Genomic DNA, 14598 nt, shown 5'->3' on the forward strand with positions numbered 1-14598 from the left:
AAAATTTAAAATTGAAATTATAAAAATATTAAAATATATCTATTATATTTTAATTAATATTATAAAATTTTATAATAAAAACAATTTCAATAAATTTTCAAAAATTTATGGGTGAAAGTAAAAATATTTAATAAAAAATATTAATTAAAATAAAGAATCCGAGTAATAGTTGGGATTATGTTAGGAAAAATAAAATACATGAACATCATCGAAAATATTGCTGGGAATTGAACAGTAAAAATAATGGTGTTTACATAACAAAAATAAGATATATGGATACAGTTACAAAAAGTGGTGGTTGCCGATCATTAGGCACTTTAAGTGGGGGGTTACATAATATATATATATTTCATTGCAGTTATATTAAAAAGGTATGTATTATTAAAATTTAAGTTGGACATAACTTTTTATCAATGGGTCACACTGCTCTTTTAATAGAATAGATATGCCTTTTAAAAAATTCGAATTGTCAAAGAACATAAATGACATTAATAACCATAACTAATATTAATAACCGTAAAATTTGACGAAAAGTTAAGACTGAGAATTTCATCATCTAAAACCCGACAAGTAATTGAGAGTGACTAATCGACTTTATCAAATTGATGAGAATCATTATTTGTCGCAGAAGAAATCACTACTTCTTGTTTGCATCGGAGATTGTCTACGAAATCGATTTGCGGAATATGAAATCAATTTGGGGACTAGGTTTTTGAGTGAGAAAGAAGATATCAATTTTGAGATTTCTTTTAAACGAAATGATTTTTAAAACAATGTTGTTTTAGGTTTTATGGACATTACTCAAATTTAACAGTTGACTATTAAAGTTTCTTAAAAGATCGGGTCAAAAGTAAATGAAAGTTAAAATGACTAATATTTAAAATTTAAAATTTTTGTTTGCTTAAACACGAATTAGAAGGTTTTTTGGATTTAATTTGAAAGTTGAGAGTTATAATGGTTGTTTTCTTAATCTAATAAATTTGAATAATTATAATACTTTATGGGTGAAGAAGGCAAACCAGAAAATAGAAACGTTAAACTTGAAAATTTCTTCTACATTCAGAAAGATCAGAGTTCTTTTTGTTGTCTGTGAGGGGGGAGAGAGATTCTATTAACGACCCCGCCGTTCGAAAACCGGAGAGTAACCTCGCGCCGCCTCGAGATCTCACCGGAAGAGTTTCGCCGTAGAAGCAAGAGAGTCCCATCGATTTTGAAAAAAATGTAAATCTCCGTTCCCACTCAATTCCTATGGTTTTGCATTCGCTCTTTTTCGATTTTGATCTGCTTACGATTACGATTACTGCTGATAAAGTTGTGTGAAGAGAATCTTCGTTAGTCATAGCAAATCGCTCTGAGAACTTGTTAGCTTCTGCACTACATTCGTAGTGGTTAATCCTTCGTTCTAGTGCTATCGTATGTGTCAATGTGGTTTTTGATCAGCTTGCGATTATGATTACGGCTCTGATAAGTTGCGCTTATGATTACAACTTAAGTTGGGAACAGTTATATCAGTTTCTGCAGTTTTTTTTGTTGCATTATCATCAGCTTCACTAACCAGTAATCGCATTTCTTTGCTCTCAAGTGCACTAAATGGTGGTTGTTACAAGAGACGATAGACTTGCTGGAGCTCGTCCTCATGTTCAACCTATGAGTATGAGCGCTGCTAGTAAAATGTGGTAATACTGATTTTTCCTCTGCCCTTTTTTTTTTTGGTTTTTGTAGATAACTGTTTTCTGGATCTTTGCGTTTAATTTTCTTGATTGGTCTTGGTGAATGCAGTGGGAGCCACCTCCCTGAAGCTCAAAAATCCAGAGTTCACTTACCTCAAACGAATTGGTTGAAACATGCCAACGCTTTTGAGTGTATACCATCGTCGAACAACTTTCTAAGCTCTAGTATGCTTTACTCTCTAGAAAGTCAAAAGCCTAGTACAAGTAGAGAAACGGCTTCGAGGTAATTTCAATATGTTATTTCTATTTCGTCTCCCTCTTCTGTTACTTGTTTGGTTACTACTGAGGATCACCTACAACTAATTACACTATTCCTGTGACTCTCGTTTTTCCCAGCATCATATTTGAATCTTTGTGTCATCACTTGTTCTCATTCTGCATATAGGTAGCTCAGGCTATTTGAAAATATGTCTTATCTATGGATCCCTTCTTCAGTGACTTCCAACACCCCCTAATGAAAACTAAGCTAGATGTCCATGATTACGTCTTTTGATGGAAACTCTAGTTAGTGTTATATAGCTGAAGTGATCTGAAGAACTTGTTCCTGCCTCTCTTTCTAGGCCAATTTACAACATCATCCCTGTAGATGTGCAGACTTTGGCACACCAACATATTTCAAAGGTAACAACAATGGGGAAACTTGTCATGGTAATTGATTTTTTTTACTGATCCAAACCCATCAGCATGTTTCTTGCGGCAAATCTTCTTTCTTTTCCTGTATCTGAGTAAACACTTAGGTCGCTGTAGTTACTGGATTCTGTTTTCCGATTGATCTTCCCCTGACAGAGAAGCCCCTTTTCATTAACATATTACTTACGCTGTTACATATGTTGCCAGGCTTGGTGTGCTCTTGCAAATCTCTCAATAAATAATACATACCTGAGACCTGGCATTACTCCTGCAATTGATGATATCAACACTAACTGTTCATTTTCTACGAGAGGAAGATCCACTGCTAAAGTTACATCCAACACTGATGGATCTTTCTTTGCACACAATCATCAAGAGGATAGTCAAAAGAGAATAAGAGGAACTGCAACATCTTTTGACCGTTTCTCCTCCTCATCCCCAGGTGATGGTAAATTAATTTCTGGCAAGGTTCCACGGGTATATAACGAGGTTAGAGATTCAGTAACCGGTTGTATAAATGGTATGGAGGTACCACCAATTAGAAACTTCGCACACCCAGCTAGACAGGTGGAAGTTATCGAGATTGACGATGATGACATTCTCAAGGTAACATTCTTGATGCTACTTGTGCAGAATTGAAAAATTAGACTAACACCAACATGTGCTTACTTTGGAGCGCAGAGTATTGACGTAGAGCAAATTGTTATGGAACACTACCATTCATCATGTACCCATCAACCATCTTTTAATATATTTGCTTCAAGAGGAGAAGAAAACCCATGTTTGCCTCCTGATAGAGGTGTCAACTGGGCGGGCTGACCATGGGCTAGCCCAGCCCAATTCATTTTGGGCGGGCTATGGACATGCCCAATTAATAAATGGTCCAACTGGACAAAAGACCAATTGGTACACGGTCCAATTGGGCGAAGACCAAATGGACAATGGGTGTCCATGGGCTTCTTAAAATATAATTTCATGAGTTTAATAAAAGAAAACATAACTTTACAATTTAACCAAAAAAACAGTTTTACCGTTAAAATAAAAAATTAATGATTTTGACGGAAAACGTAATTCACAGTTTTGACGGAAAAATGTATTTCATAAATTTGGCGGGAAAATTTAATTTTTCGGTTTTGGCGGAAACACACACAATTTCTCGGTTTTGGCGGAAAAATGCAATTTCTCAGATTTTGGCGGAAAAACATAATTTCTCGGTTTTAGCGGGAAAATGCAAATTTGCGGTTTTAGCGAGAAAACACAATTTTTCGATTTTGGCGGAAAACGCAATTTCTTGGATTTTGACGGGAAAATACAATTTTTCGGTTTTGGCGGAAAAATGTAATTTCTCAGATTTTGGCGGGAAAATACAATTTCTCGGTTTTTGCGGGAAAACACAATTTCTCGGTTTTGGCGGGAAAACGCAATTTCCCGGTTTTGGCGGGAAAACGCAATTTCTTGGTTTTGGCGAAAAAACACAATTTCTCGGTTTTGGCGGAAAAAAAACACAATTTCTCGGTTTTGGCGGGAAAATGTAATTTCTCGGGTTTGGCAGGAAAACGTAATTTTTTTGATTTTGGCAGAAAAACGTAATTTCTCGGTTTTGACGGAAAAAAAAAAAAATCGGTTTTGGCAAAAAAACGCGATTTCTCGGTTTTTGCGGAAAAATGAAACTTTTTCGATTTTGAGAGGTAAACATAGTTTTACAGTTTTGATAAGAAAAAAATTACTTTTATAATTTTGGAAAGTAAACATAATTTCAAAATTTTAAAAATAAAATCTAAACTAATAATTAAAAAATAATTATAAATATTATTGGGTGTCCATGGGCATGTCCATTTGGACATGGTCTCTATTGGTCTTGGACATTTGTTGGACCATTGTCCAATATGGACCACCCATTACTGCCCAAAACTGAAATGGTCCAAATGGTCATGCCCAATTGGGCCATGGACGGACCATTTGACAGCTCTACCTCCTGAGCTATGTTCCAACTGTAGTCATGGAGTAAAGGTGTGGCTGCCATATCTCACACTTTCTTAATGGTTATTTCACAAAACCAATTGGTTTTCTCATATTCTTGGCTTTAATATCAACACAGCTAGGGCTCTGTCTTCAAGCTCCCAGCCATGTGGAACAAATGAAGGACGCGCTGCTTGCAGTATCAAATGAACTACTTGACGATTCTACCGACCTGAGCCCTGGTCATTTTGAACAGCTTTGTCAAGAGAGGTTTGCATCCTCATCAATTCTATTCCCTTTTTAGTTGTTTTGTTGTATTCAAAAGATAACATGGAGCTAATACAGCGAGAAGAATTAGGCCTAAATAAAAATGATAGCGTTTCTGTTTTTTTTTTAATTGCATCGAAATTGAGAGTGTGCTTTGAGTTCTGGGGTAACTCCTAAGCTGTTGAGACTTGTATTGTTTGTAGGTTACTGTTGAAAAAGCAAATACAGCTGCTTGAGATCCTTATCCAAGATAAAGAAAAGAAAAACTCAGAATGTTTGGCATCTAGGCCTAGTCATAATATTCAGTATGAGACACCTCAAACAACAAATCATAAGGCGGATTATGCTCAGGCAGACTCTCGAGCTCATATAAAAGAACAAGGAAGATATGTAAGTGATAACTGGAATATGCCACGAGACTATTTATGTTCTGAAGATAGGTCTGGTCTTTCATCTGGTCCTCGAGAGAGGGAACGTTGTGTTCCTGAGATTATAGATGTCACTTATACTGATGGTTCAAATGACAAAAAGTGGAGCAGTCGTGACTTTCCGTGGACTAAAAATCTGGAGGTGATTGATTGATTATTAGTCTTTAGCTGTTCTTTTTTTTATTTCGCTCCCATGTACTCATGTGCTCCATTGCAATGGTTAGGTCAATAACAAAAGAGTGTTTGGAAACCACTCATTTCGACCCAACCAAAGAGAGATCATTAATGCTACAATGAGTGGTTGTGATGTTTTTGTTTTGATGCCAACTGGAGGAGGGAAAAGCTTGACATATCAGGTAACGACATCGTAAATGTTACTTTTATATGCCGTTGTTATCCTACAATCTATTTGTTGCTTTTATTCTATAACAAAGAGATGACAGTTTTCAAGTTGTGTTGATACAGTTAACATGTAAGCTAGTGTTTGCCCTGGTGGAGGATATAAGTCAGTGTCAGAAGAGTTGCTCTGTCTTTAGGACCCTCTAAACTGCTTCGTAACATCTTTTATCTGCAGCTCCCCGCTCTGATCTGTGCAGGAATAACATTAGTAATTTCTCCACTTGTTTCACTCATTCAAGACCAGATAATGAACTTATTACAGGTGACCCGGAGATGATGTTTCTTTCTTCTATTTCATTAATATGTTGTACTCAGAAATTATGTCCCAATTTACACTTTGGTTTCTGAATCATGGTTACAGGCCAATATACATGCTGCTTCTTTAAGTGCTGGAATGGATTGGACTCAACAACTAGATATACTTCGGGAGCTGAGCTCGGAGAACTCTAAATACAGGTTACTGTATGTCACACCGGAAAAAGTGGCAAAGTGAGTCATTATTTATTTTGTTGTTGATTCTGAAAAGAATTATGTTATTTGAAAATCACACAGCGGATAGAGTGACCTAAGAGCATCCAAACCTACAAAATTAGCTTTTATAACGAGTATAAGCTAAGAGTCTGCGTGATTTATTTTGGCCCAACTTTCTATCAGATTCCCTCGTGTTATTAGATTTGATATGGACTATATTGGCTGGTGGTGAAATTTATAATTAGACACTTGCAGTAGTTTTAGATTTTGACCAAAGGCTTGCATCTTCTAAGTATCTCAAGTCTTTCCTATTGGGAAAGATAATACCAGTTACCATCCAGCTGAGACGCTTCTCTTTCTTGACTGCAGAAGTGATTCCCTTTTGAGGCACCTTGAAAGCTTAAACTCCCACAGTTTACTTGCTCGATTTGTTATTGATGAAGCTCACTGTGTGAGTCAGTGGGGGCATGACTTTCGACCAGACTACCAGGTTAGCCTTTTTAAAGCTTGAGACAGATACTCCTTTCACATTTCTGCTTTTACGAAGCATAACCTTCCTATTTTTCCTCCAAAACAATGTTTAAATATGCAGGGTCTTGGTATTCTGAAGAAGAAGTTTCCTAAAATTCCCATGTTGGCTTTGACAGCTACTGCAACAGCCAGTGTAAAAGAAGATGTTGTGCAAGCTCTTGGCCTGGTTAACACTGTTGTGTTCCGGCAAAGTTTTAATCGTCCAAATCTGTGGTAATGTACTGAAATAGCTTAAGCAATTCTGTTTTCAGAATGCTGCTTACCAAAAAAATAAAATTATGCAGGTACTCTGTGGTTCCCAAGACAAATAAGTGCTTGGAAGATATTGACCAGTTTATCAAGAAAAACCATTTTGATGAGTGTGGCATCATTTATTGTCTTTCTAAAATGGACTGCGAAAAAGTTACTGAAACGTTGCGGGTTGGTCGTTTGTTTTCTTTTCTCGTATCACTTATACGGAGCGTAATGCGTGTATTATGTTTCAATTTGGAAGTGCATATTATTTGCAGAAGTTGGGCCATAAAGCAGCCTTCTACCATGGTAGTATGGATCCTGGTAAACGTGCGTTTGTACAGAAAAAATGGAGCAAAGATGAAATCAATATAATATGTGCTACGGTGGCGTTTGGAATGGGTAATGAATAGTCTTTGCTATAGCCACTTAGATTGACTGATGTTTGCTGCTTGCTGCGTGCTGATGTTTGGTATTTCAGGAATAAATAAGCCTGACGTTCGCTTTGTAATTCATCACTCTCTCCCAAAGTCCATTGAAGGCTATTATCAGGTGTTTTACTGAACATTCGACTGAGCATAACCTAAAAACAGCTAGAAACTCACTTAAGTTAATTTTGTTTCATGCAAGGAATGTGGTCGTGCTGGTAGGGACGGCCAGAGGTCATCATGTGTTTTGTATTACTGTTATAGCGATTATGTAAGTTGCATAAATATGACACTTTATTAAGTTATATCTCTGCTCTTGGTCATGTTTGTGGTTACACAATATACTTTTCAGATTCGAGTGAAGCATATGATTAGCCAAGGAGGACCTGGCCAAAGCACCATGACAACGGGATACAATCGTATAGCAAGTTCAGGGAGGACACTGGAATCGAATACGGACAATCTGCTCCGCATGGTAATTATTGGCAAGATTCCTTCCTTGTGTTTGCTTTCAAAGTTCTAAATCTACTCGCTGAGATATATTTCTAAAATTTTGCTGCTTCAGGTTAGTTACTGTGAAAATGAGGTGGATTGTCGACGTTTCTTGCAGCTAGTTCATTTGGGGGAAAATTTTGATTCGACGAACTGCAAAAACACATGTGATAATTGCTCCAGCAGCAAAACATTGATTGAGAAAGATGTAACTTTGATTGGAAGGCAACTGGTATAGGAAGCATCTGAATTAAGTTCATCATGTACTTTACTTGCTGGATGTTGTATCTGTGATGTACAACAATCTTTTGTTGCTGGATAGGTTGAAATTGTGAAGCTAACAGGAGAAAGGTTTTCTTCAGCTCATATTGTAGAACTCTACAGGGGATCCTTAAACCAGACGGTATGTACAACTAACAATACATTCCTTTACTTCCTATTTACCAGAATCTGTTATTTCGAACCATTTCTGTCTCATAGACCATTTTTTACTTTATTTAACTCGGTTGTCCTGACGCCCATGAATCCTATCAGTGTCACTGAACAGCTTGCAAGTAATTATTTTTTGGCTTGTAGGTCAAGAAACACAGACATGAAACTTTGCACCTCCATGGAGCAGGAAAGCATTTATCTAAAAGTGAAGCCTCTCGTATCTTGCATTATCTTGTGACAAAAGACATTCTCACAGAGTATGTTAAAAAGAGTGATCTGTATGGATCTGTATCGTCTTTGCTGAAGGTACTTATAATTCATTTTTCATTTATAGCCTCCGGTTGATGTCATAGATAGAAATCTTTGTGAATGTGTATCATTGTTACTGAAATCTTTTGGGGAAATTATGTATTCTTTCGCTTTTCGCCCTTGTTCATTATTCTTAAGGATGAATTTTTATGTTCACAAATATATCGTTTTATCTATTTTATCATATAGGTGAATAGATCAAAAGCTGCCTCAATCTTATCTGGAGGCCAGACTATAGAAATGAGGTATATTGACTTAACACTTGAAATGTATCGTTCTATAATGCTCACTTGCAACTGAAGTAAAACTAATACTCATACAACGTGAAATCTTGTCTGCTGTTACTGCAATGACATTGCTGCTACTAGTTGTCAGGGGTTAGTTACATGCCTGTTAAAGGTTGATAATCGTTAGTTTTAGTTGAGATTTTCTTAATATAATTTTGCAGATTTCCTTCAGCTGTAAAAGCAGTAAAGCCGAGCAAACAGGGACCAACCCCAGCAAGAGTTGCACTAAAGCAAACTACTCTTCCAATGGCACCTGCTCCCCCACAAGACTCGGTATATATTCTTGTATCCTTAACGATTGTAAGCACCACCTCTATTATATCCATGTGGTTGATGATGATTCATTTGTCTTAATGCGAGGCTAGATTCTCTCGGATACCTTGGTCAAAGCCTTGAAAAAGCTTCGTGCTGATATTGTCAAGGAATCCTCAGATGCAGTAATGTCATACCATATATTTGGGTAAGGTTCAGAACTTTCCTGTCTCTTTCTCAGGTTATAAGTAATATAAACTCTCCCTTGTGTTTGTAGCAATCCGACGCTTCAACAGATAAGTAAACGACTTCCCAGAACCAAAGAGGAACTCCTTGATATCCATGGTCTTGGAAAGTAAGTATCTACTCTCTCTCTCTATAAGGGCATACGGTGATTCTCATCTTTAAAAACTCTTGAAACAGAGCCAAGGTGAGCAAGTACGGGGATCGTTTGTTGGAAACTATAGAATCAACCATCAACAACCACTACGGAACCAATAAGAATGAGGGTACAGGGTCAGGGAAGAGGAGGAGAGACGAGAACACTAATCCAATTGTAGTAGACAATGATGATGATGATCCTGATTGGACTCCGAGCCAGCAGTCCTACAAAAAAGCTTACGCTGTTCGTGGTCAAACGTCTGAAGAAGCTATATGTTGATTTTGAAGATGATGGGCGAGTACTTGTGTGTAATCTTTGAATTGGGAAAGGATCAACTGAATACAAGAAAGACATCTGATGGGAAAGGATCATCAAACCATATAATCATTTGTTAATTACTTCACTTGTCCAATTACCTATCTTAACACGGCTTATCATTACGTCGTAGCAACTCAACAAACACAAGTGCAAAGAGGCAGTAGGTTCTTGCTTCTTGTGAGGAACCGGTTAGAAAATTAGACCACCTCCACAGAGTAGTAATAGACGAAAATTTATGATAAACAAATAAAAAAAAATCAATCTCTAATCCGAAAGCTTAAAAAAAGCACTTGTTCAATTTTACCTCTTTCACCGGCTTTGAATTTCCAAAAAAGGAAATAAATAAATCCACTAAAAGGAAAAAAACATTTACGCATTTACTAAAGTAATTAAAATAGCAATTCAGAACACCCTATTATGGAAAGTTTCAGAAAAGGAAACAACACATGAGAAGGGAGCCGATATAAGTAGAAAGAGAGATGATGAATGTGCACACAAACGACGCTTGCTTTCTTACAATTATCATTATGGGAGGCGAAAAACGGAAAATAGATATTAAGTTTATCGAAGACAAAGCAGTAAGATCAGTTACGTTTTGTAAACGACGTGAGGGTCTCTTCAGCAAAGCTTCTGAGCTCTGTCTTCTCTCTCCCACCACTCAAATCGCAATCTTAGCGACTCCTCTTTCTACCAATTCTCACGCTGGTTTCTACTCCTTTGGCCATTCCTCTGTCGACCACGTCGTCTCTTCTCTACTTCACGACCAGTCTCCTGGTGATCCGACAAACCAAGTAGAGAACAGAAGGTTAGGCTTTTGGTGGGAAGACCAAGCCTTGGAAAGATTGGAGAGCGTCGACGAGTTGAGAGATGCGACCGATGCGGTTACTAGGATGTTGAACAATGTGAGGTTACGATTAGATGCCGTGAAGGGTAATCAAAGAGGTGGAGCTTTAGTGATCCATCAAGAGGACGCTCGGGCTCCTAAGATTCGTAACACCAACAAGGAAAAAACGAATCAAATTACTAATTCTGAAAGTGCTAATTCAGGTTTAGTGATCCATCAAGATGAGGTCCCTCAGCTTTGTAACACCAACACGAACTACAAAAACGAAGAGACGACCACTCAAGTTGCTAATTCTGAAGGTGCTTCTGGTTCTGGAAGTTCGGTAGAGAAAAATGATGATGTTCTCCATATCGATGATTTGGATATTGATGATTTTTTCATTGATTTTAAGTTGGATCCATTATTTAAATTTTGATGAGCTATATGCATTAATGTCGGATTTAAAGTTGCATATGTGTATTCTAGTGATGCATTTCTTTTTTGTTTTGGTTCGGGAATAATGCTAGCAAACCAAAACCAAAACCAAAATTTAAATTTTACTAAAGTGAACAAGTATTTACGACGTCAAAATTATGTTCAGACCACTTTAGAATGAGATGAGCACCCATCAACCATACACAGTGCCGGTCCTGACAATATATGGGCCACAAGCTAAAAAAATGTTGGGCTTATTAAATTTATAAAATTAAAAAAAAAACAAGGGAATAAAGTAAAAGTGGGGAGGAGGCTTTGAACCTTGTACCTCTTCCGTATTAGAAAGGATCCAGAACCAAACTTGCTGAAGGATTACATGACAATAATGTGGCCGAAATGTTAGTTATAATATTGAGGCCGGAAGCACCTGCTTGGTCTGCTTCCCCTCAGGGCCGGCTCTGACCATACACATATATGTACGTAGGCTGGTCTGAAATGAGCTGCAAGCTTAGTTTCAGGTTTGAGTGAATAGGTCTTTATCTAACCAATGCCAGAACTTTAGTGTTTTCTTAGTACATTGCCTTTCTACTCGAGTTGAACCATACTAATCATGTTCTTAGTTTTCTTCCATGCTTTTATTGGTCAACAACCAACCACAACGAATCGAATTGTTCAACTTCGTAACATCTCCTATTCTCCTTTATAGCTTTGATTTATTGATTATGTTGATGGAGTTTTATGGTCTTATAAGGATTAGAGATTTGCTTACCTCTATCTCATTCTTTTTAGCAACAAAAAACTCATACACGTTATTTTCTCTTGGTTTTTCTGACTAGCATTCCTCTTACAGGGTTTTCATTTGTCATTCTCTTGGTATCAATTGTTATATATTAATTTTATGTTTTGTATCATCATCTATTAAGATTATAGTAATTGATATTAGCTTTTCCATATTGTAGAAATAGTGATTTTTATAACTTTCCTCTGGTAGTGGAGTGGAAGGTTGTAGATTATATTGTTGTATGCTGTAAAAAAGTGTTGTTGGATGGTATGATCTTTATGTCGCCGGTTCGATTCCGAATTTTGTTTTCCATATATTGACTTTTTCTTTACAAAAAAATCAATATAATTGCATGAATACAAAGTATCTTGTCTATGTCAAACCCACGACATGAAAGACTCAATTTATGCATGTCAATTACACTATTCGTTACCTTCATGACCATAGCCTCTAATTTATCATGCAACATCAATCTAATAATTACGAAGGCAAATTAAACAGTCACATACTTTATCTACGTAGAACTCTGATCATTAATTTTTATTGAAAGTTTTTTTGATAAACCTTAACACTAAATACTTTTGAGAACTTAGTTTGTTTCATATAATTATACCTAGGTTTCAGAACAATAGTTAGTGTAGTTATCATCTAGTGGTAGGCGGATTTCAAGGAGACCTGAGTTCGTAATAGCACGAAAATCCATGTAGCCATATGATTATGTGAATATGAAACCATGTTTAACCTTCATTTGAATATTTAAAAAGATGGCTCACCTGTGTGCTGCACATCTACTTGAAAATTAGTTTGGATCTTTCAATAGATCTAAAATACCACAAGGTTAATCCAAAAAAAAAAAAATTTAGTGTATTTTATCTGGACAGGAATATCTTATCGACTCAAAAAGTATATTGATACACGTATGATATCTGGATTATTATGTTTATCATATGTTTAAATAACTTTGCAATTTTTTTTTGTAATTATATTGAAATAGTGTATATCTTTAACTATAGAAGATATTTTTATTGTTTATCTCTTTAACAAAACAAATATTTAATTATATATACTGTTTTTGCCATTTGGCAAAGTTTCTGATAAAAACTCATTTACTTGGTGTTACAAAATACAAATTGCAATTACAACTACAAGATCTTCTTCTTCTTTTCCGGATTCGTTTCCATGCTATTGTGATAGTGAAATGATAATTACATATGCCATAAAACATTACAATATTTTTCCATTTGGCAAAGCTTCCCTTGTTTAAAGATCCTCTTCTGTTTTACATATGCCACATATTATTATTTTTTTCTTTATACATGCAATATCATCCATGCATGCATTGACTAAATGCAGTCCTGATTTTTGTTTTATTCTTTCCATAATAACCCTATAAAGAAGTGGTAATCTTTTTTCTAAATGCCCCCTTTTTTTTCTATTTTCACAAAGTTTTGATATATCCAAAACTCATTTACAGTTGGCAAGTGCCACAATTACAAGATATCATATTTTCTTTTGGTTACTGTTTCAAGATTATAATGTAACACCTGTGGATATAAATAGCATCATGCATGACTAATTATACACCATCATCCAGACACAAACAATATAATCACCTTTCTCAGTCCACAGAACATAAGTCCAGTCCTCACATCCTCTTCCTTGATCCCATGGATTCAGAAACCGTTACCAATGCAACCCTACCGAAGCACCAAGACGAGACCGAGAGAGAGTTTGAGAAGAATCAACAACGGTACCAAGACCTAATCGCCACGTTTCCTCACACCCAAGGCTGGAGACCAAAAGCTCCGCTGATCGGATACGGTGGTCACTGGATAGTGAAGCCTCTCCTTGAACGTTGGCTTCACGCGCGAGACGTCTTCCAAGCACGACCCATTGACTTCTTCGTTTGTAGCTACCCAAAGTCAGGTACCACTTGGCTCAAAGCTCTAACTTTCGCCATCGCAAATCGGTCTGCCTCTGACTCTGACCAATCCTCAAACCCTCTCAAGAAATGTAACCCTCACGAGCTTGTTCCTTTCATTGAGGGCGAACTCTCTTTGTTCCAACAAAATGATGCTGTCGAGGACAAAGGGAACACGCTGTTCTCGACTCATATCCCGCATGGGTTATTACCCGAGTCGATTTCGAAAGCGGGTTCTAAGATGGTTTACATTTGGAGAGACCCAAAGGACACCTTTGTCTCCATGTGGAACTTCTTCCAGAAGGAAAGGTCAGACAATGGTCCTCTCAACAGTCTTGAGGAGTCTTTTGATATGTTCTGTCGAGGCCATTCTTTGTACGGTCCTTATCTAGACCATGTCATGTCGTATTGGAAAGCTTATCAAGAGAAGCCAGATCAGGTTTTCTTCCTAAAGTACGAGACCATCAGAGCTGATCCTTTGCCCTATGTGAAGAGATTGGCTGAGTTTATGGGTTATGGATTCACAGCTGAGGAAGAGGAGAAAGGGGTTGTTGAGGAAGTTGTGAACCTCTGCAGTTTCGAGTCGTTGAAGAATGTTGAAGCCAACAAAGGAGAGAAAGACAAAGAGGAGATCAAAGGTAAGGTAAGCGGAGGTGATGTTCCTTCTAAGTTTTATCCGAATAGTGCGTATTTCAGGAAGGGAAAGGTCGGAGACTGGAGCAACTACCTGACTCCGGAGATGGCAGCTCGTATCGATGGATTGATGGAAGAGAAATTCAAGGGTACTGGTTTTTTTGAATATGGTAATTAGATTGCCGGCTTGTGTTCTTAGTTTACTTACAACACAAGTTATCTCATTTTCTCAGTTTTATTCTACAATGTAATATGTTATCATTTGTGAGAGCAAATCTTGTTTCTGATTGTTTTTTTAGAAATGTAATGTTTCTATATGAAAATGATGATATAGTTTACAAGTAATTAAAACGAAAGTGGGTGGAAAAAAAAATATATTAGTGATGTGTTGAAAAGGATAAAAATACATATGCATCATAGAAATGTTATGAGAATTGTTTTCTTATATAATGAACTACT

At 36.7% G+C, this 14598-nt stretch overlaps 3 protein-coding genes across 4 annotated transcripts; all 3 read left to right on the top strand.

The window, feature by feature from the left end:
• Positions 1–973: 973 nt before the first annotated feature.
• Positions 974–9626, top strand: LOC106447917 (ATP-dependent DNA helicase Q-like 4B). 2 transcript variants are annotated; one of them, XM_048739821.1, is made up of 27 exons: positions 974–1221; positions 1583–1676; positions 1780–1953; positions 2291–2351; positions 2568–2966; positions 3042–3146; positions 4332–4370; positions 4459–4589; positions 4790–5156; positions 5239–5370; positions 5589–5675; positions 5775–5902; positions 6254–6374; positions 6477–6628; positions 6700–6835; positions 6925–7048; positions 7128–7198; positions 7277–7345; positions 7427–7549; positions 7640–7798; positions 7889–7969; positions 8143–8304; positions 8497–8552; positions 8756–8867; positions 8960–9054; positions 9124–9201; positions 9270–9626. In XM_048739821.1, exons 2-27 carry the CDS (start codon positions 1591–1593, stop codon positions 9505–9507), a joined length of 3486 nt encoding a protein of 1161 aa, XP_048595778.1. In that variant the 5' UTR covers positions 974–1221; positions 1583–1590; the 3' UTR covers positions 9508–9626. The 2 variants fall into 2 exon arrangements, with proteins under 2 accessions (XP_048595778.1, XP_048595779.1); XM_048739822.1 differs by lacking the exons at positions 974–1221; positions 2291–2351 and having other exon boundaries at positions 1577–1676.
• A 247-nt stretch (positions 9627–9873) lies between these two features.
• LOC106361530 (agamous-like MADS-box protein AGL97) lies at positions 9874–12052 on the top strand. The gene has a single exon (XM_048739823.1). It carries the CDS (start codon positions 10026–10028, stop codon positions 10803–10805), a length of 780 nt encoding a protein of 259 aa, XP_048595780.1. The 5' UTR covers positions 9874–10025; the 3' UTR covers positions 10806–12052.
• A 454-nt stretch (positions 12053–12506) lies between these two features.
• Positions 12507–14512, top strand: LOC106376687 (cytosolic sulfotransferase 18-like). The gene has a single exon (XM_013816797.3). It carries the CDS (start codon positions 13154–13156, stop codon positions 14315–14317), a length of 1164 nt encoding a protein of 387 aa, XP_013672251.1. The 5' UTR covers positions 12507–13153; the 3' UTR covers positions 14318–14512.
• The last annotated feature ends 86 nt before the right edge of the window (positions 14513–14598 follow it).

Source organism: Brassica napus, chromosome A9, assembly GCF_020379485.1.
Source record: "Brassica napus cultivar Da-Ae chromosome A9, Da-Ae, whole genome shotgun sequence".
Lineage (NCBI taxonomy): Eukaryota > Viridiplantae > Streptophyta > Magnoliopsida > Brassicales > Brassicaceae > Brassica > Brassica napus.

What these genes read in the sequence shown, in the direction of transcription:
- LOC106447917 (XM_048739821.1), top strand. Translation starts at nt 1,591, where the DNA reads ATGGTGGTTGTTACAAGAGACGATAGACTTGCTGGAGCTCGTCCTCAT. An exon ending in CACACCAACATATTTCAAAG is followed by an intron (nt 2,352 to 2,567) that starts GTAACAACAATG and finishes ATATGTTGCCAG; the next exon opens with GCTTGGTGTGCTCTTGCAAA. An exon ending in GATATCCATGGTCTTGGAAA is followed by an intron (nt 9,202 to 9,269) that starts GTAAGTATCTAC and finishes CTCTTGAAACAG; the next exon opens with AGCCAAGGTGAGCAAGTACG.
- LOC106361530 (XM_048739823.1), top strand. Translation starts at nt 10,026, where the DNA reads ATGATGAATGTGCACACAAACGACGCTTGCTTTCTTACAATTATCATT.
- LOC106376687 (XM_013816797.3), top strand. Translation starts at nt 13,154, where the DNA reads ATGACTAATTATACACCATCATCCAGACACAAACAATATAATCACCTT.